The sequence below is a fragment of the Macrotis lagotis genome, chromosome X, assembly GCF_037893015.1.
Source record: "Macrotis lagotis isolate mMagLag1 chromosome X, bilby.v1.9.chrom.fasta, whole genome shotgun sequence".
Taxonomy (NCBI): domain Eukaryota; kingdom Metazoa; phylum Chordata; class Mammalia; order Peramelemorphia; family Peramelidae; genus Macrotis; species Macrotis lagotis.
The window spans coordinates 685968515-685981297 of NC_133666.1; the positions used below are offsets into that span (position 1 = coordinate 685968515).

Consider the following 12783-nt stretch of genomic DNA (forward strand, 5'->3'; position numbering starts at 1 on the left):
TGAGGAACAGTATTTAGCAGTCATTCCAATTTGGGTCCCTGGTGCCCAGATACAAGAGGCTCATGAGTACAGAACAGGACCAAACATGCTCATTATGTATTTTCTCAAGAATAGATATTACTAGTACCACTCTCATGTTGGAAAGGTGGGAATCTATGAGATTAATGCAGCAGATAGGGTACAGTGGAAAGAGCTTCATCTCCATCATTGCTGTCCTTGTGACCTTGGGCAAGTCACTTGATCTTGGGACTTCATTTCTTCATCTTTAAAATGAGTAGGTTGGATGAGATGGTTTCTGAAGTCTCTTTCAGATCTAGGTTATGTTCCCAAAAGGGGATAGTCGTACTTGAAAATCTTGGAAACCATTGCTTTAAGGTTCCAGAAATATGAATTATAGCTGAAAAATTGGCCTTTGCAACTCTCTGGAATAGTCAGGTAGAATCAGGTATCATCCCCATTTTAGAGATGGGAAGACAGTCATGATAGAACTTGCTTAAGATCTCACAGCTCAAAGTTTGGACTGTCCCCCTCTGAGTCGGGTGTCTATTTAGAGCCTGACTTTTTGATTGAATCAACAGCTGGAAGTCGGGGGGGAAGGGGAGGTTAGGAATGTGGACATCCCCCAGAGGATGTTGCCCAGTAGCTGGGTTCTTCTCATGCAGAATGGCAACAAATGACCAGGAAGACAGCTGTGAAGCTGACAGGGAATCTCATTGTGTTAAAGTCTCTCACAGCTGCTAAGCACAGTGGTGGGGTGGTCTGACAGCTGGAGTGAGTAGGAGCCCAGAAAGACACCACACCAGATACGGGAAGGTAACTTCCGAGCCTCAGTTTCCCCATCTGTAAAATATGGTTCTAGATTGCTTTGAGGATGAAAGAAAATAATATATGCATACAAACACAATTCACACACACACACACACACACACACACACACATATATATAAATAAAACTTTACTACTATACAGTCTAGGAAAGGTCAGTAATAATCACTGTTTGCTCTTCTGCTTAATTCAATTGCACAAGAGTTTCTCATGAGCCTGGTATACAAAGGCCAAGGCCAGGTGCTTAGAGTCTGGAAGGCTCCTTGAACTTCTTCACCAGGAGGAACACCTGGTGTGGGAAAGTCTTCACCAATGCAGACCTCCACTGATAGGGCTCAGTCATAAATCAGTCTCAGGGAATTTCCCAACCCTTAGAAAAGGGCCTAGAAACACACAGATAGTCAGGACCTCCGGCTGTATTTGAACTCATACCTTGGTGATTGCAAACCCTGAATTCTTTCAGTGCTAAGGATTTCCCTAGGGAAGTTAAGTGGCCCAGGCTCATCTTTCTGGGTTCCAATCTAACAGACTTTTACTAGCTGGGTGACCCTGGGCAAGTCACTTTACTCTGTTTGCCTCAGTGTCCTCATTTGTAAAATGAACTGGAGAAGGAAATGGCAACCTGCTCCAAGAAAACCCCAAACGGGCTCACAAGGAACAGGACGCAACTGAAAACGACTGAACAGCAATAATAACAGACCTAGCATTTCCTGGGCGGGGGGCTTTCAGTGCAGAATGCCCTCTATCAATGCTCATTAACTTAATGTTCAAGAAAGGTTATATATCTTGCCCCGGGCCTCAGAGTCAGCATGTGTAGAGGCTGACTTGAACCCAAGTCTCTAGCCATATAACCATGCCTTAATACAAGGACAAGAAAACCTAATATGTTCTATGATTCTTTGTAAACAAGTTAAGCCAAGGAGCAAGGAAACACTAACACCAGGGCCATCAGGAAAGCCCTGGCTCAGATGTGGTGCTTAAGTGGGTCATTGAAGGTAGTTAAAGCTTCTAAGAAATGGAGCTGAGGAGGGAATGCCTGGCATGAGGGACAGCTTAGGCAAAGGCAGGGAGATGGGGAAACAGCTTACATTTATTAAGAGCCTACTCTGTTCCCAGTAAGGTCCATTCGGTTGAAACCTGAAATAATTTCGGATTCTACAGGCAATAGGGAGTATTGGAGGTTTTGGAGCAGGGGAGTACGTGGATCAAAACAGTGGTTCAGAAATATTAAATTAGTGTCTGGATAGAAGATGAATTAGAGATGGAAGAGACTGGAGACAGGGAGCAAAAGGAGGGAGCTACTAGGATATGCCAGGGGAGAGGTGATGAGGAATTCTTGTTCAGATAAGATTTGCTTTCCCAAAGGAAACTTCAACACTGACATCCTCATCATTAACGACAAAAACAACTGCCATAATAATGATGGCTCACATTTACAGAGTGCATTTAGGTTTATAAAGTGTTTAACATTCATTAATTTGTGAGGTAGGTGCCATTTTTGTCCCCATTTTACAGATGAGGAAACTGAGGCACAGAAAGGTTGAGTGATATGCACAGGAATCATTTTTGAAAATCTATATAGTCTTGGATTAGGACTTCAATGATTCTGTGAAATTCCTGGACTCCAAGGTTCTGGAGAGAGGTTGTGGATTTGGCAAATAATTGAGTCTGTTGAGGGGTTGTGAGAATGAGTGAAGAGAGAGGAGAAGCCTGGGATTTCTCTGAGACTGTGACCCGAGATGACTGGGAGGATGGTGGTGCCCTCCACCGAAGCAACTGGCTGAGCCTTGGCTTTCATGCCCGTCAAGCCCACACAACTGCTCTTGCAGATGAAACCTTCTGAACAGCTGCCAAAATAGCCCTGCCATGGCAAGACGGAGAGAATGGGGGAAGGGAGACATCAGCCATCCTAGTACAGAAGGTCTCCAAAGAGACTTGGCTCCAGCGGGTAGAACCACAGAGTAATAGTGGCCAAGGGGAGGCAAGTTTTGACTGGAGGGCAGAGACCCAGAGCCAGAGCTCCGCCTTAGCCCCTATGGTACTGAATTACCCATAGGATAAGCCTTTAAGCAAAGACTAGGGAAACCCACTGGGGGGTGGTGCAGTCCTCCAGGGTATTCTGGTCGAATCAGTCTTTCCCATGATCCATGAAAGCAACTGGCTGCTCTGTCCTTCAGCTGAAGGTGAGCTGGGGCTGAGGAGTGGCCATTGGGGCTGTTTCCAGATAGTCCCACACTATGAGCATGCTACTCCAAGCAGATCATGGCAGAGAACTGAGCATTGGGAATCATGGACCAGAGACCTCAACAGGAGAGGGGGGTACCCCGGACCTTAGACCAAGGTCTAGTGAGCTCATGCCCATAAAAAGCCAAGGATTCTTTGCAGAGCCCTGGAGACTTTTAGAAAGCACTTCTGTAGCTATATTATGGTGGAGCCTCATGATGACTGTTGGGAGATCTCTCAATTTTTACAAATAATACTGAGAACAGCACTTAGCATTTATAGAATACCTTGAGGTTTGCAAAATAATTTAAAAATATCATCTCATTTGGCTCTTGCAACAACCCTGTGAGGGAGGTGTTATTGTTACTCCTATTTTATAGATGAAAAAATTAGAATTTGCAGAGGTAAAGGGACCCAGGGGCACCCAGCTAGCAAATGTCTGAGGCTTAATTGGAACTCAGGTCATTCTGGATCTAGAGCCAGGGTCCTGAACACTGTGAAGCCACCAAGTTGCCTAGAGAAGAATTAGAAGCAATACGGGTGGCTAGCTTCCAGAAGCAAGAAGACATGGGTTCAAATATTGTTTCTGATATACTTGCCAGGTGACTCAGTAGTTCTGTGTGTGTGTGTGTGTGTGTGTGACATAGATAGACAGGAGACAGAGATAGAATCAGAGAGACAGGAAGAGAAACAGAGAGAGACAGAGATATAAAGACATGGGCAGACATAGAGACAGAAACAGAGACACACACACACAGATTTACAGACAGACAGAGAGAGACAGAGAGAGAGAGAGAGAGAGAGAGAGAGAGAGAGAGAGAGAGAGAGAGAGAGAGAGAGAGAGAGACAGAGAGAGAGAGACAGAGAGAGAGATACAGAGACAGAGACAGAGACAGACAGACAGACACACACACAAAGGGAGCAGGGAGACAGAGTAGACAGAGAGACACAGAAACAGAGACATCAGGGAATGTCATAGAAACCTAAATAAGAAATGGGTAAAAACTCACTTATCCCTCGGCTGTCCTAGTGATGCCCTAGGTTGCTTCCTTGGACAGAGTTCGACTTTCTAACAAGGAAGAGGCGGGATTGAAGTACCCTCTTGGCTAGGAAAGCCCTGCCACCAGGTCCTCAGAGAGGAACATCTTCTGGGCCATGGACTGGGCCTATGTAGAACCCAATGGACCTGCCAAAGGATGCTTTACACAGGTTGACAAGGGTTGGCAGCAGGATGCTAACATTTCTGTATAAGGGGAGAGGGCAGTAAATCCTGGGGGAATCATTGCCAGATCTTAGATTTGTGGGTTTCCTGGATCTGGGAGACTCAGCAACCATCTGGTGCTGGCCTAAATGAGCCTTCCCTTTAATGTACTTAACAAATAGTCCTATGGCTACAGCTTGCAATCCTCCAGGATGGGGGATTCGTTAAGTTTCACCTCATTAGACTCATATTCTAACCTGATGAGATCCAATGCATTAGCTCATTCTCCCTGGCTTTGTGCTATCTGCAAACTTAGTAAGAAAACTCTTTTATGAATTTATCCAGCTCAAGTCTCTCTTGATTACATATAATAATACATTGCTTCCTTTAACTGAAGCCATTTGAAAAGGATAGAAGCTTTGACATGAAAGGGAGACATTTGATAGTTGCCATGGTGCCAATTGGAAAGGAATTGGAGATGCCCCCACCAGCTGGGACAGCTGAGATGCCCCCACCAGCTGGGACAGCTCTCATTGTTGAGAAGCCCAAGTTGGCTTCTTTGTCCCTTCCCCCATTGCCCCTGGTTCTGCCCTATGCTCCAGCCTGGTGCTAAGTCTCTCTAATTTGATGAGACTGGTCCCTAGATGACAGACATGCAGACTGTCACCAGGTCTGTCCTAATGACAAGAATTATGACCATTAGAATAACTCATTGGCTCTCTGAGGACTTGCCAGAGCCCGTGCTCAGCTGGCACGACTTTCAAGGACCCAGGGTCACCTCCGGTCATGGGACAAGGACTTAATTATGGTCACTTCAGCAGAGAGGGTTGAACAGTGACCTACTAGCAAGGGAAGGAAATCATTTTGTCAGAGTCTGAGCTAAGTGCTGGGAGACAAATATAAAAGCATGTTAGACAGCCCCTGTCTTCAAAAAGCTTACACTCTAGTTGGAGAAGATGGTGGGTTGGTGGTTGGCCTTCATTCTCAAAGAGGAACAAAATGACATCACCACATTAGAATCAAGTCACAGATCCATCTGAGCTTAGAATGTTCTACCTCAGGTTAGACATAAATAGTCCATATGAGCACTTGGGGTGGGTTCCCTAAATGTGTGCATTTCTCATTTCTTTTGAGCTACTTCAATTCTGCCTTGCTCATAGAGCACCTCTGGTGAGGTCACGTCATCCAGGGTGGTCCCATGCCAAGTTGGGGAAGATAACATACAAGGAAAGACCCCTGGAGGTCTATCTTCCAAGTTGATAAGGTTTCAGGGATGGAGTCCAAGTGACGTGGAAATGGGTGGATGGTGAGGAGACTACAAGAAGTTTCAAGGAGGACTGGACCCTGACAAGATGGAGTCCAACTTGGTGCCATCATGAGGCTATTTTCAGACAGGGTAAAATCAGTGAGGTAGCTGGGTTGTAAACTCTTTGAAAGCAGGGACCGTCTTTTGCTTCTTTTTGTATCCCCTGCCCTTAGTGCAGTGCCTATTTTACAGTAGGTGCATATTAAAGGTTTATTGATTGACTCTTACATTGGGCATCCTCCAGAGAAAGTAAGAGTCTTGAGATCAAGATTGTTTTCCTGTGTTTTAATCTTTGCTTGGTGCTTTGCAGGTTGGTTGTGCAAAAAAAATATTTTGGATCCAATTTGAATAGTTAATAGTGTGGTCTAGTGGTCCAAGTTCTTCTGATCCTGCCTCTAAGTAGTAATGGGACCTTGGACAAATTGCCTCTCTTTGTGCCTCAGTTTCTTCCTGTGTACAATGAAGGAACTGACCCATGTGTAGTGCCTTGGAACCCTTTCTCAGAATCCAATTTTTAAAAACATAAATAAAATATAGAAGATTCCAAAGGGAAACCAATTCTATTAAAATATATTTGTCAAAATATATATTTTTTATTTTTTTAGATTTTTCAAGGCATTGGGGTTAAGTGGCTTGCCCAAAGCCACACGCCTAGGTTATTATTAAGTGTCTGAGGTCAGATTTGAATTCAGGTCCTCCTGACTCCAAGGCTGGTGCTCTATCCACTGCGACACCTAGCCACTCCCTAAAATGTTTAAAAAAAAAAACCAAGCTCTTTGGTTCTAGGCCACAAACCCCTGGAGATGACTTCTAAAGTATTGTCCAGCCCTGATTCTATGAATCCTATGATCTCCTTGAGGAAGGTACTAATAAGCATAATGATTCCCATTTTATAGATGAGGAAACTGAGACCTTGTTTAAGTCTATAGCTAGTAAGTGGAAGAAAGTATCTTGAACTCCCAATTTTTTGATTCCAGGTTCAGCAGGCTGCTTGAGAAGTGTTCATTGACTTTTTAAGACAGCACAACTCAAAACAATTTGTGTTTCTTGTGTCTCTTCCCAAGTCTGTATTTCAGTCTGGTCTCTGAGTAGCACAGACTATGAGAGCATCTCCTGGGAAAAAGCCCAGGCAAGATCTTGGGTCCTTTTAGCCCATGATCTGGTTCAGGGAATGATGAACTAAAAGAAGACAGCTGACAAAGGGAGAATTTGAGGCAGTGAATCTGTCATCAATGAACAAGCACCTACTATGTGCTCGGACACTTAACTCATTATTGGGAGTGCCAAGAGAAATAAAAGCAGTCCCTGCTCTCTGGGCATGGGAGACACACTATGCCAACACTATAGTCATCTGGACACTTACTAGCTACATGACCTTGGGCAAGTCACTTTACCTCTTTGCCTACGTTTCTTCAACTGGAAAAATGAGCTAGAGAAGGAAATAGCAAACCATTTCAGTATCTTTACCAAAAAGACCCCAAATGGGGTTACAGGGTTGGACATGACTGAAAAATGACTTTGTAATATCAACAACAAAAGTCTCATTTGGTCTTCATGATGGCCCTTTGAGTTAGGTGCTATTTTCTCCATTTTTACAAATAAACAGAGAGGTTCGATGCCCTTTTCAAGATCACGCAGCGAGTAAATATCCTATATAGGCTGGGGCAGCTAGGTGGCACAGTGGATAGAGCACCGGCTCTGGAGTCAGGAGTCCCTGAGTTCAAATCCGGCTTCAGACACTTCATAATGACCTAGCTGTGTGGCCTTGGGCAAGGCACTTAACCCCATTACCTTGCAAAAACTAAAAAAAAAAAAATCCTATACAGAATTCAAACTCAAATCTTCCTGACTTGAAGTCAGTTCTCATTGTGTCCATTACACTGAGACAAAGGAAGATAAAAACATTAAAAAATAAAACAAACAAAAAAGGGTCTCTTCTCTGCCAGAGCTTATAATTAACTTAAGCCAGCAGTTTTCTTTTCTTTTTTTTTTTTTTTTAAGGTTTTTGCAAGGCAAATAGGGTTAAGTGGCTTGCCCAAGGCCACACAGTTAGGTCATTATGAAGTGTCTGAGGCCGGATTTGAACTCAGGGACTCCTGACTCCAGGGCCGGTGCTCTATCCACTGAGCCACCTAGCTGCCCCATGGCAGCAGTTTTCAATGTTACTTGGGGGCCCAAAGTGCAAACTGCTTTCATTATGGCACCAAGAAGTTATTTGTCTAACTAAAACGCTCTCCTCTTTTCCAACTCTATTATCTGTGGGAAGTCGAATTTTCTTCATATGCCACAACCAAGAACCAAATTGCAAGGATGGAATATAGAAGCAGCTAGGAGGATCCAGCTGTGTTTTATTAAGACAGACATTAAAGAGAGTTCCCAAAATAGGTAAAAAACAAGGCCCCTAATTTTTTTTAATCAGTCAACAAATATGTGATTTTCTTCGTAGCCTCAGCACACAGGGCCTGGCCAAAAGAGGAGGAAAACACTGTTGTTTTTCATTTTGAATACGTTATTCATGTTAGAAAGAATGCATTTACTATTTTTGTTTTTAAATGAATTAAGAAACATTTGAAATATACAACATTTACTTTCTGAGGAAGCAAATATGCATAAATACAAAGTAAAGCTCTTTGGGGCCCTTAATTTTTAAGGACGTAAGTTTGAGAACCTCATGCTAGGAGGTCAGTATGGTTTTAATACACAGTCTAACTGGGTGTTGTTTTCTCTCCTAGGCCCCAGAAAATAGTGATAGCTCTGTTCTTAAGAGCCACAAGCCGACCGGGGTACAGAGTCCCCAGGGTGACCAGTCTGACCCATCATCCCCCAACCCCAACGTTGTTGTCGAGAACATTCCTAATGAGAAGGAAGGGATGGCCAGCCCAGAACAAGTGTTGTTGAGTAGCATAAATGGAGAAAACTCTCAAGGTAAGAGCACCGTGGAGACCCCTCTGAGGAAGCCTCAGCCCCTCAAGAGGACCAGGAAGACCAGTGATGTCCTACTGATGGTGGCCAAGATCAATTCAGAAATACCCAAGCCAGAGCAGAGAATTCATCCACTTGACTCTTTGACTCATAAGCCTTCTTCCTCCATTCCAGAGAAGGAGGGGGAGAAGAAAGGGCAGTCTCCAGGGGACACTTGTGGGTCCCAGAAAGCTACTGAGGACTCTGCTGAAAAGATGGGAAAAATGAGGACAGTAGGCAGCCCAGACTGCACAGATATGCCTCCTAAGAAGGGGGAAAAGCCTCAGATCAAAGTGGGCAAGTATGGGAAGGTTCCCCAGACCAAGGAGCTCAAAGGGGGTGAACCACAGAGTAAAGAGGACCTGGGGACCAAGCCCCAAGCCAAAGGGGGAGAACAGGGAAGGGAGGATGAGGTGAAAGGGAGGAAGGAGGACAAAGCTCAGATGCCCCACACAAAGGAGAGCCAATCCCTCACAAAAGGAGAATTAGGGGATGAGCCCCAAAGCAAGCCAGGAAAAGTGGATCACTCTAAGGACACAGTGGGGACAGGGAAGGAGGCCCAAAGCAAAGCTGGAAAGGGAGACAGAGCCCATATCCAGATGAAAAAGTGGGGTGAGTCCTTGAACAAATGGAGAAAAAGAAGTGGATCTCAGAGTCAGGTGGGGAAAGACAGTGGGTCTCAGAGTCAGGTGGGGAAAGAGAATGATTCTCAAGCCCAAGGGAAGAAGGATGATGAACCCCAAAGTCAGGAGAGGAAGGAAAGTGGACCTCAAAGTCAGATAGGAAAAGAGAATGGGTTCCAGAGTCAGGTGGGGAAGGGGGATGAGAAGGGGAGTTGTCTCGAAAGCAAAGGGAGAAAGGAAGATGATCCATCCAAGAGGGAAGAAAGTGGGAGTGAAACTCTCAAAGAAGGAAAGGAAGTCCCTGGATCTCCCACCACAGAGAAAGAAGGAGGTGCACCTGAAGATAAGGAGACCAAAGAAACCCCAGCAAAGATAGAGGAGGAAGAGAAGGAGAATGAAGAGAGAAATCAAAGTGTCGATCCAGATAAGGTGAGGATTCTGTCATCCCTGGGAAGGTTAAATGGCCGGGGTGGGGGTGAGGAAGGCACAAAATCTAAGTGAGGAAGGGGAAAGAGGAGACAAAACCATTTTCCCCTAGGGAGAACAGAATAGTACTTTTCTATTGAAGGGATGATGAGCGTGGCAAGATTTCTTGAGGAGTTAGGTGAGACTTTGAGGGCTTGGAGACTGTCCCTTTTGTTATCCTTGGAAGAAGAGAAAGAAAGAGGATAGTGGCTCAGAGAATTGGAAAACCACCAACTGATCATCTGAGAGCATCCCTGGAATATCAGGTCTCTGGGAAACATTTCTAGGAGTTCAGGTCCTTGCTTCCTCCTTCCATTTTGGGAATAAAAAAAAGACAGAGAAGTTTCCAGGCCATGGGAATTGAAGATCTGGAACTTCCTGGAGTGGTCCAGCCCTGATATCTGACCCATTACAAATGGACTCCAGAGTCTACAAGGGCTATGGAATATATTCCCTGATGAGGAGCACCAACCCACAAATGCAAAGTGTTGAGGGTGGTAAATTAGATGTTGATGCATGAATGTCTAAGGCATTGGATTTGGAGTTAGGAAGAATAGCTGTGGGACCCTGTAAGTCACTTAATTTCTGTTTGCCCCAGTTTTTTCTTCTATAAAATGGGAATGATAATATCATCTATCTACCAGGATCAAATCCGGGATCACATAGTGTGTGTAAAATGCTTAGCGCAGTGTCTGGCTCACAGTGAGAGCTATAGAAAGGTTGGTTGTTAGAATCCTTTGACTTGCTGGCTTGCTAAATAAATCCCCTTACTTCACTGTCTTTCTGTCCAGGAACTGGAGGACAGATGGTATGAAGCTGAGAAAGTCTGGTTGGTTCAGAAGGAAGGATTCACACTGGGTAACTTGTGGGCTTGGGTCCCTGGGAACCACCTTCTCTAGCTCTGTGACTTGCTACCAGTGAGAGCATGGACATGTGACCTCGCTGTTCTAGGTTTCAGTTTCCACAACTATCAGACAAGAGATTTGGACTAAATGATCTCTAATGTCTCAAATAGTTCTGGCCTTCCCTTTCTGAGGTTTCTCTTGGTTCTGGCATTCCTTGTTCCGAGACCCCTCCTTCCCAACTCTAACATTCTTTGTTCTATAGTTTCTCCCAGTTCTGAAATTCTGTGTTCTAAGGTCCCTTCTAGCAAGGACTTTCCTTATTCTAAGGTCCCTTCCAGTCTGACATTCTGTATATTAAAATCCCTTTCAGCAATGATATTCCATATTTTAAGGTCTTCAGGTTCTAATCTCTCTCCTGGTTTTGAAATTTCATGTCCTGAGGTCCTTCACAATTCTGGGTTTGGGGATTTCATATTTATCATTTTATTTCAACTGATGTGACTAAGCTCAGGGGGAAGAAGTGAACATCATCCACCTCTTTGCCAGGCATTCCTTTGGCCCCTACCACCTCCCAAGCATCCTCTGTCTATGTGTGTGGGAACAATAACATGACCAATCTTCCTTTCTGGGGGACTCTCCTCTCAGCCACAGTGTTGAAGCCAGATGTGGGAACCGCAGAACTGGCAGCAGGACGAGTGAGACTTTGCATGGATGCAGACAAATCCATCATCGAGGTGGATGAGGAGAACATCCATCGGGTGAGTCTCCCTCTTCCCTCATTTTATCCTTATATGAATCCCTCTAATTTTGAGGAGGTGCTCCCCTCCAGAAACCACAGAGAGACTTTTTGCCTGGTTTCTCCAACCTGTTCTACCTCTCCTTTCTCCCAGATCTTTCTGTACCATGTGATGCTGGAAGGCTTGCCGATAGCCTTCTTTTTTGGAGGGTCCAGTGACCAGGGAAGAATCACAATGTCATAGACTCAGATAGAAAATGTTGCACAGCCTGGTTAGTCTGACCATGACCTTTATCCAGAAAATGAGTTCTTTATCTTAAAGAACATATGACTCTGAGATGTGGTGCAGGAGAATATATATAAAAAGCCCTAAAACAATCTAAAAATTGTCTTGAATTCTAGATGCTTTCCAGACTCCTCAGAGATGTCTGAGGTTAACCCCGATTCTGCAAAGTCATGTCATCGAAGGTAGCTTAAGAAGGTTCCATAAAATGTTCACTTAACCAGAAGGGATCTCTGAAGTCATCAAATCCAAAGGAGGGAACTGAAGCACAGATATTTTTGGGGGGGTGATTTGACTAGAGACAGATAGCTAATAAAATGTTGCAGTCAGGATTTGAATTTTTGCCCCCCAAATTATTTCCTCAATACTCACTTTCATATGGGATAGAATTCATTTAAAATTTAATTGATTAAAATACAAGATTGATTGTATCTTGTTCTTCATTATCAAAGAAGGCTGAAAATGACATCCCTATGTTAGAAACATAGCGTGTACGACTGAGGCTGATCGTATCATTATGAACTCATAATGTTCTACGATGGGGTCGGGCTCACATCGTTCATATGAATTGGGCTGCTTCCGTTTTGCCTTATTCATAGAGCACAGCTCCCTCTCTGATCAGGGCATACCATGTTGGGTGGGCCTGTGCCAAGGTCTCCCAGGCTGAACATAAGGCTCGTGTCCCTCAAGGCTGAAAAGGCCAGCTACCCATTGGCAGATTGTGGAGAGCCAGTGATGCTGAACATGATAGGATCTGTGGTCAAAAATGACTGTTTGAAGAGTGACCATGGGGTAGAGGCATTAGCACTGTCCTGTTTGACCCCAAGGGACTGGACCAGGTTCAGTGAGTGCAAGTGATGGAGGTAGATTTCTGCTAGATTAAGGGTAGGGCTCCCTAACCATGAGAGTTGTTCCAAAAGTGGAATGAGTAGATTGTCCCAAATAAGTAGTGAGTTCCTCATCTCTGGAGATCTCTAAGCAGGGGCTGGATGACTTCTTATTTAGGATATTGTAAAGGGGATCTTTGAGCAAGTGTGGATTGAACCAGACAACTTAGGTGACATTCCTTCCTCACTGCTTGCAAGCTTTCTGAGGTGTAGGAGTATTTTAAACATTTCACTTATTATAGCCTTGGTGTTTAGCTTTGAACATTACTGATCTTAATAATAAAAAAATAACATAATTTTATATAACTTACTATATGCCAGACACAGTGCAATTATTGTACCCTTTGATCCCCACAACAACCCTGGGAGATGGGTGATATTTTTATCTCCATATTATAGATGATGAAACAGGCAAATCGAAGTGGTGA

At 44.2% G+C, this 12783-nt stretch overlaps 1 protein-coding gene across 1 annotated transcript in view; it reads left to right on the forward strand.

The window, feature by feature from the left end:
• Nucleotides 1-12783, forward strand: part of MYO18B (myosin XVIIIB) — a 362548-nt gene that overhangs the window by 15290 nt on the left and 334475 nt on the right. The window contains 3 exon segments of the mRNA XM_074206167.1: nt 8288-9568; nt 10396-10462; nt 11095-11207. Of these exon segments, the coding sequence (XP_074062268.1) occupies nt 8288-9568; nt 10396-10462; nt 11095-11207 (1461 nt within the window).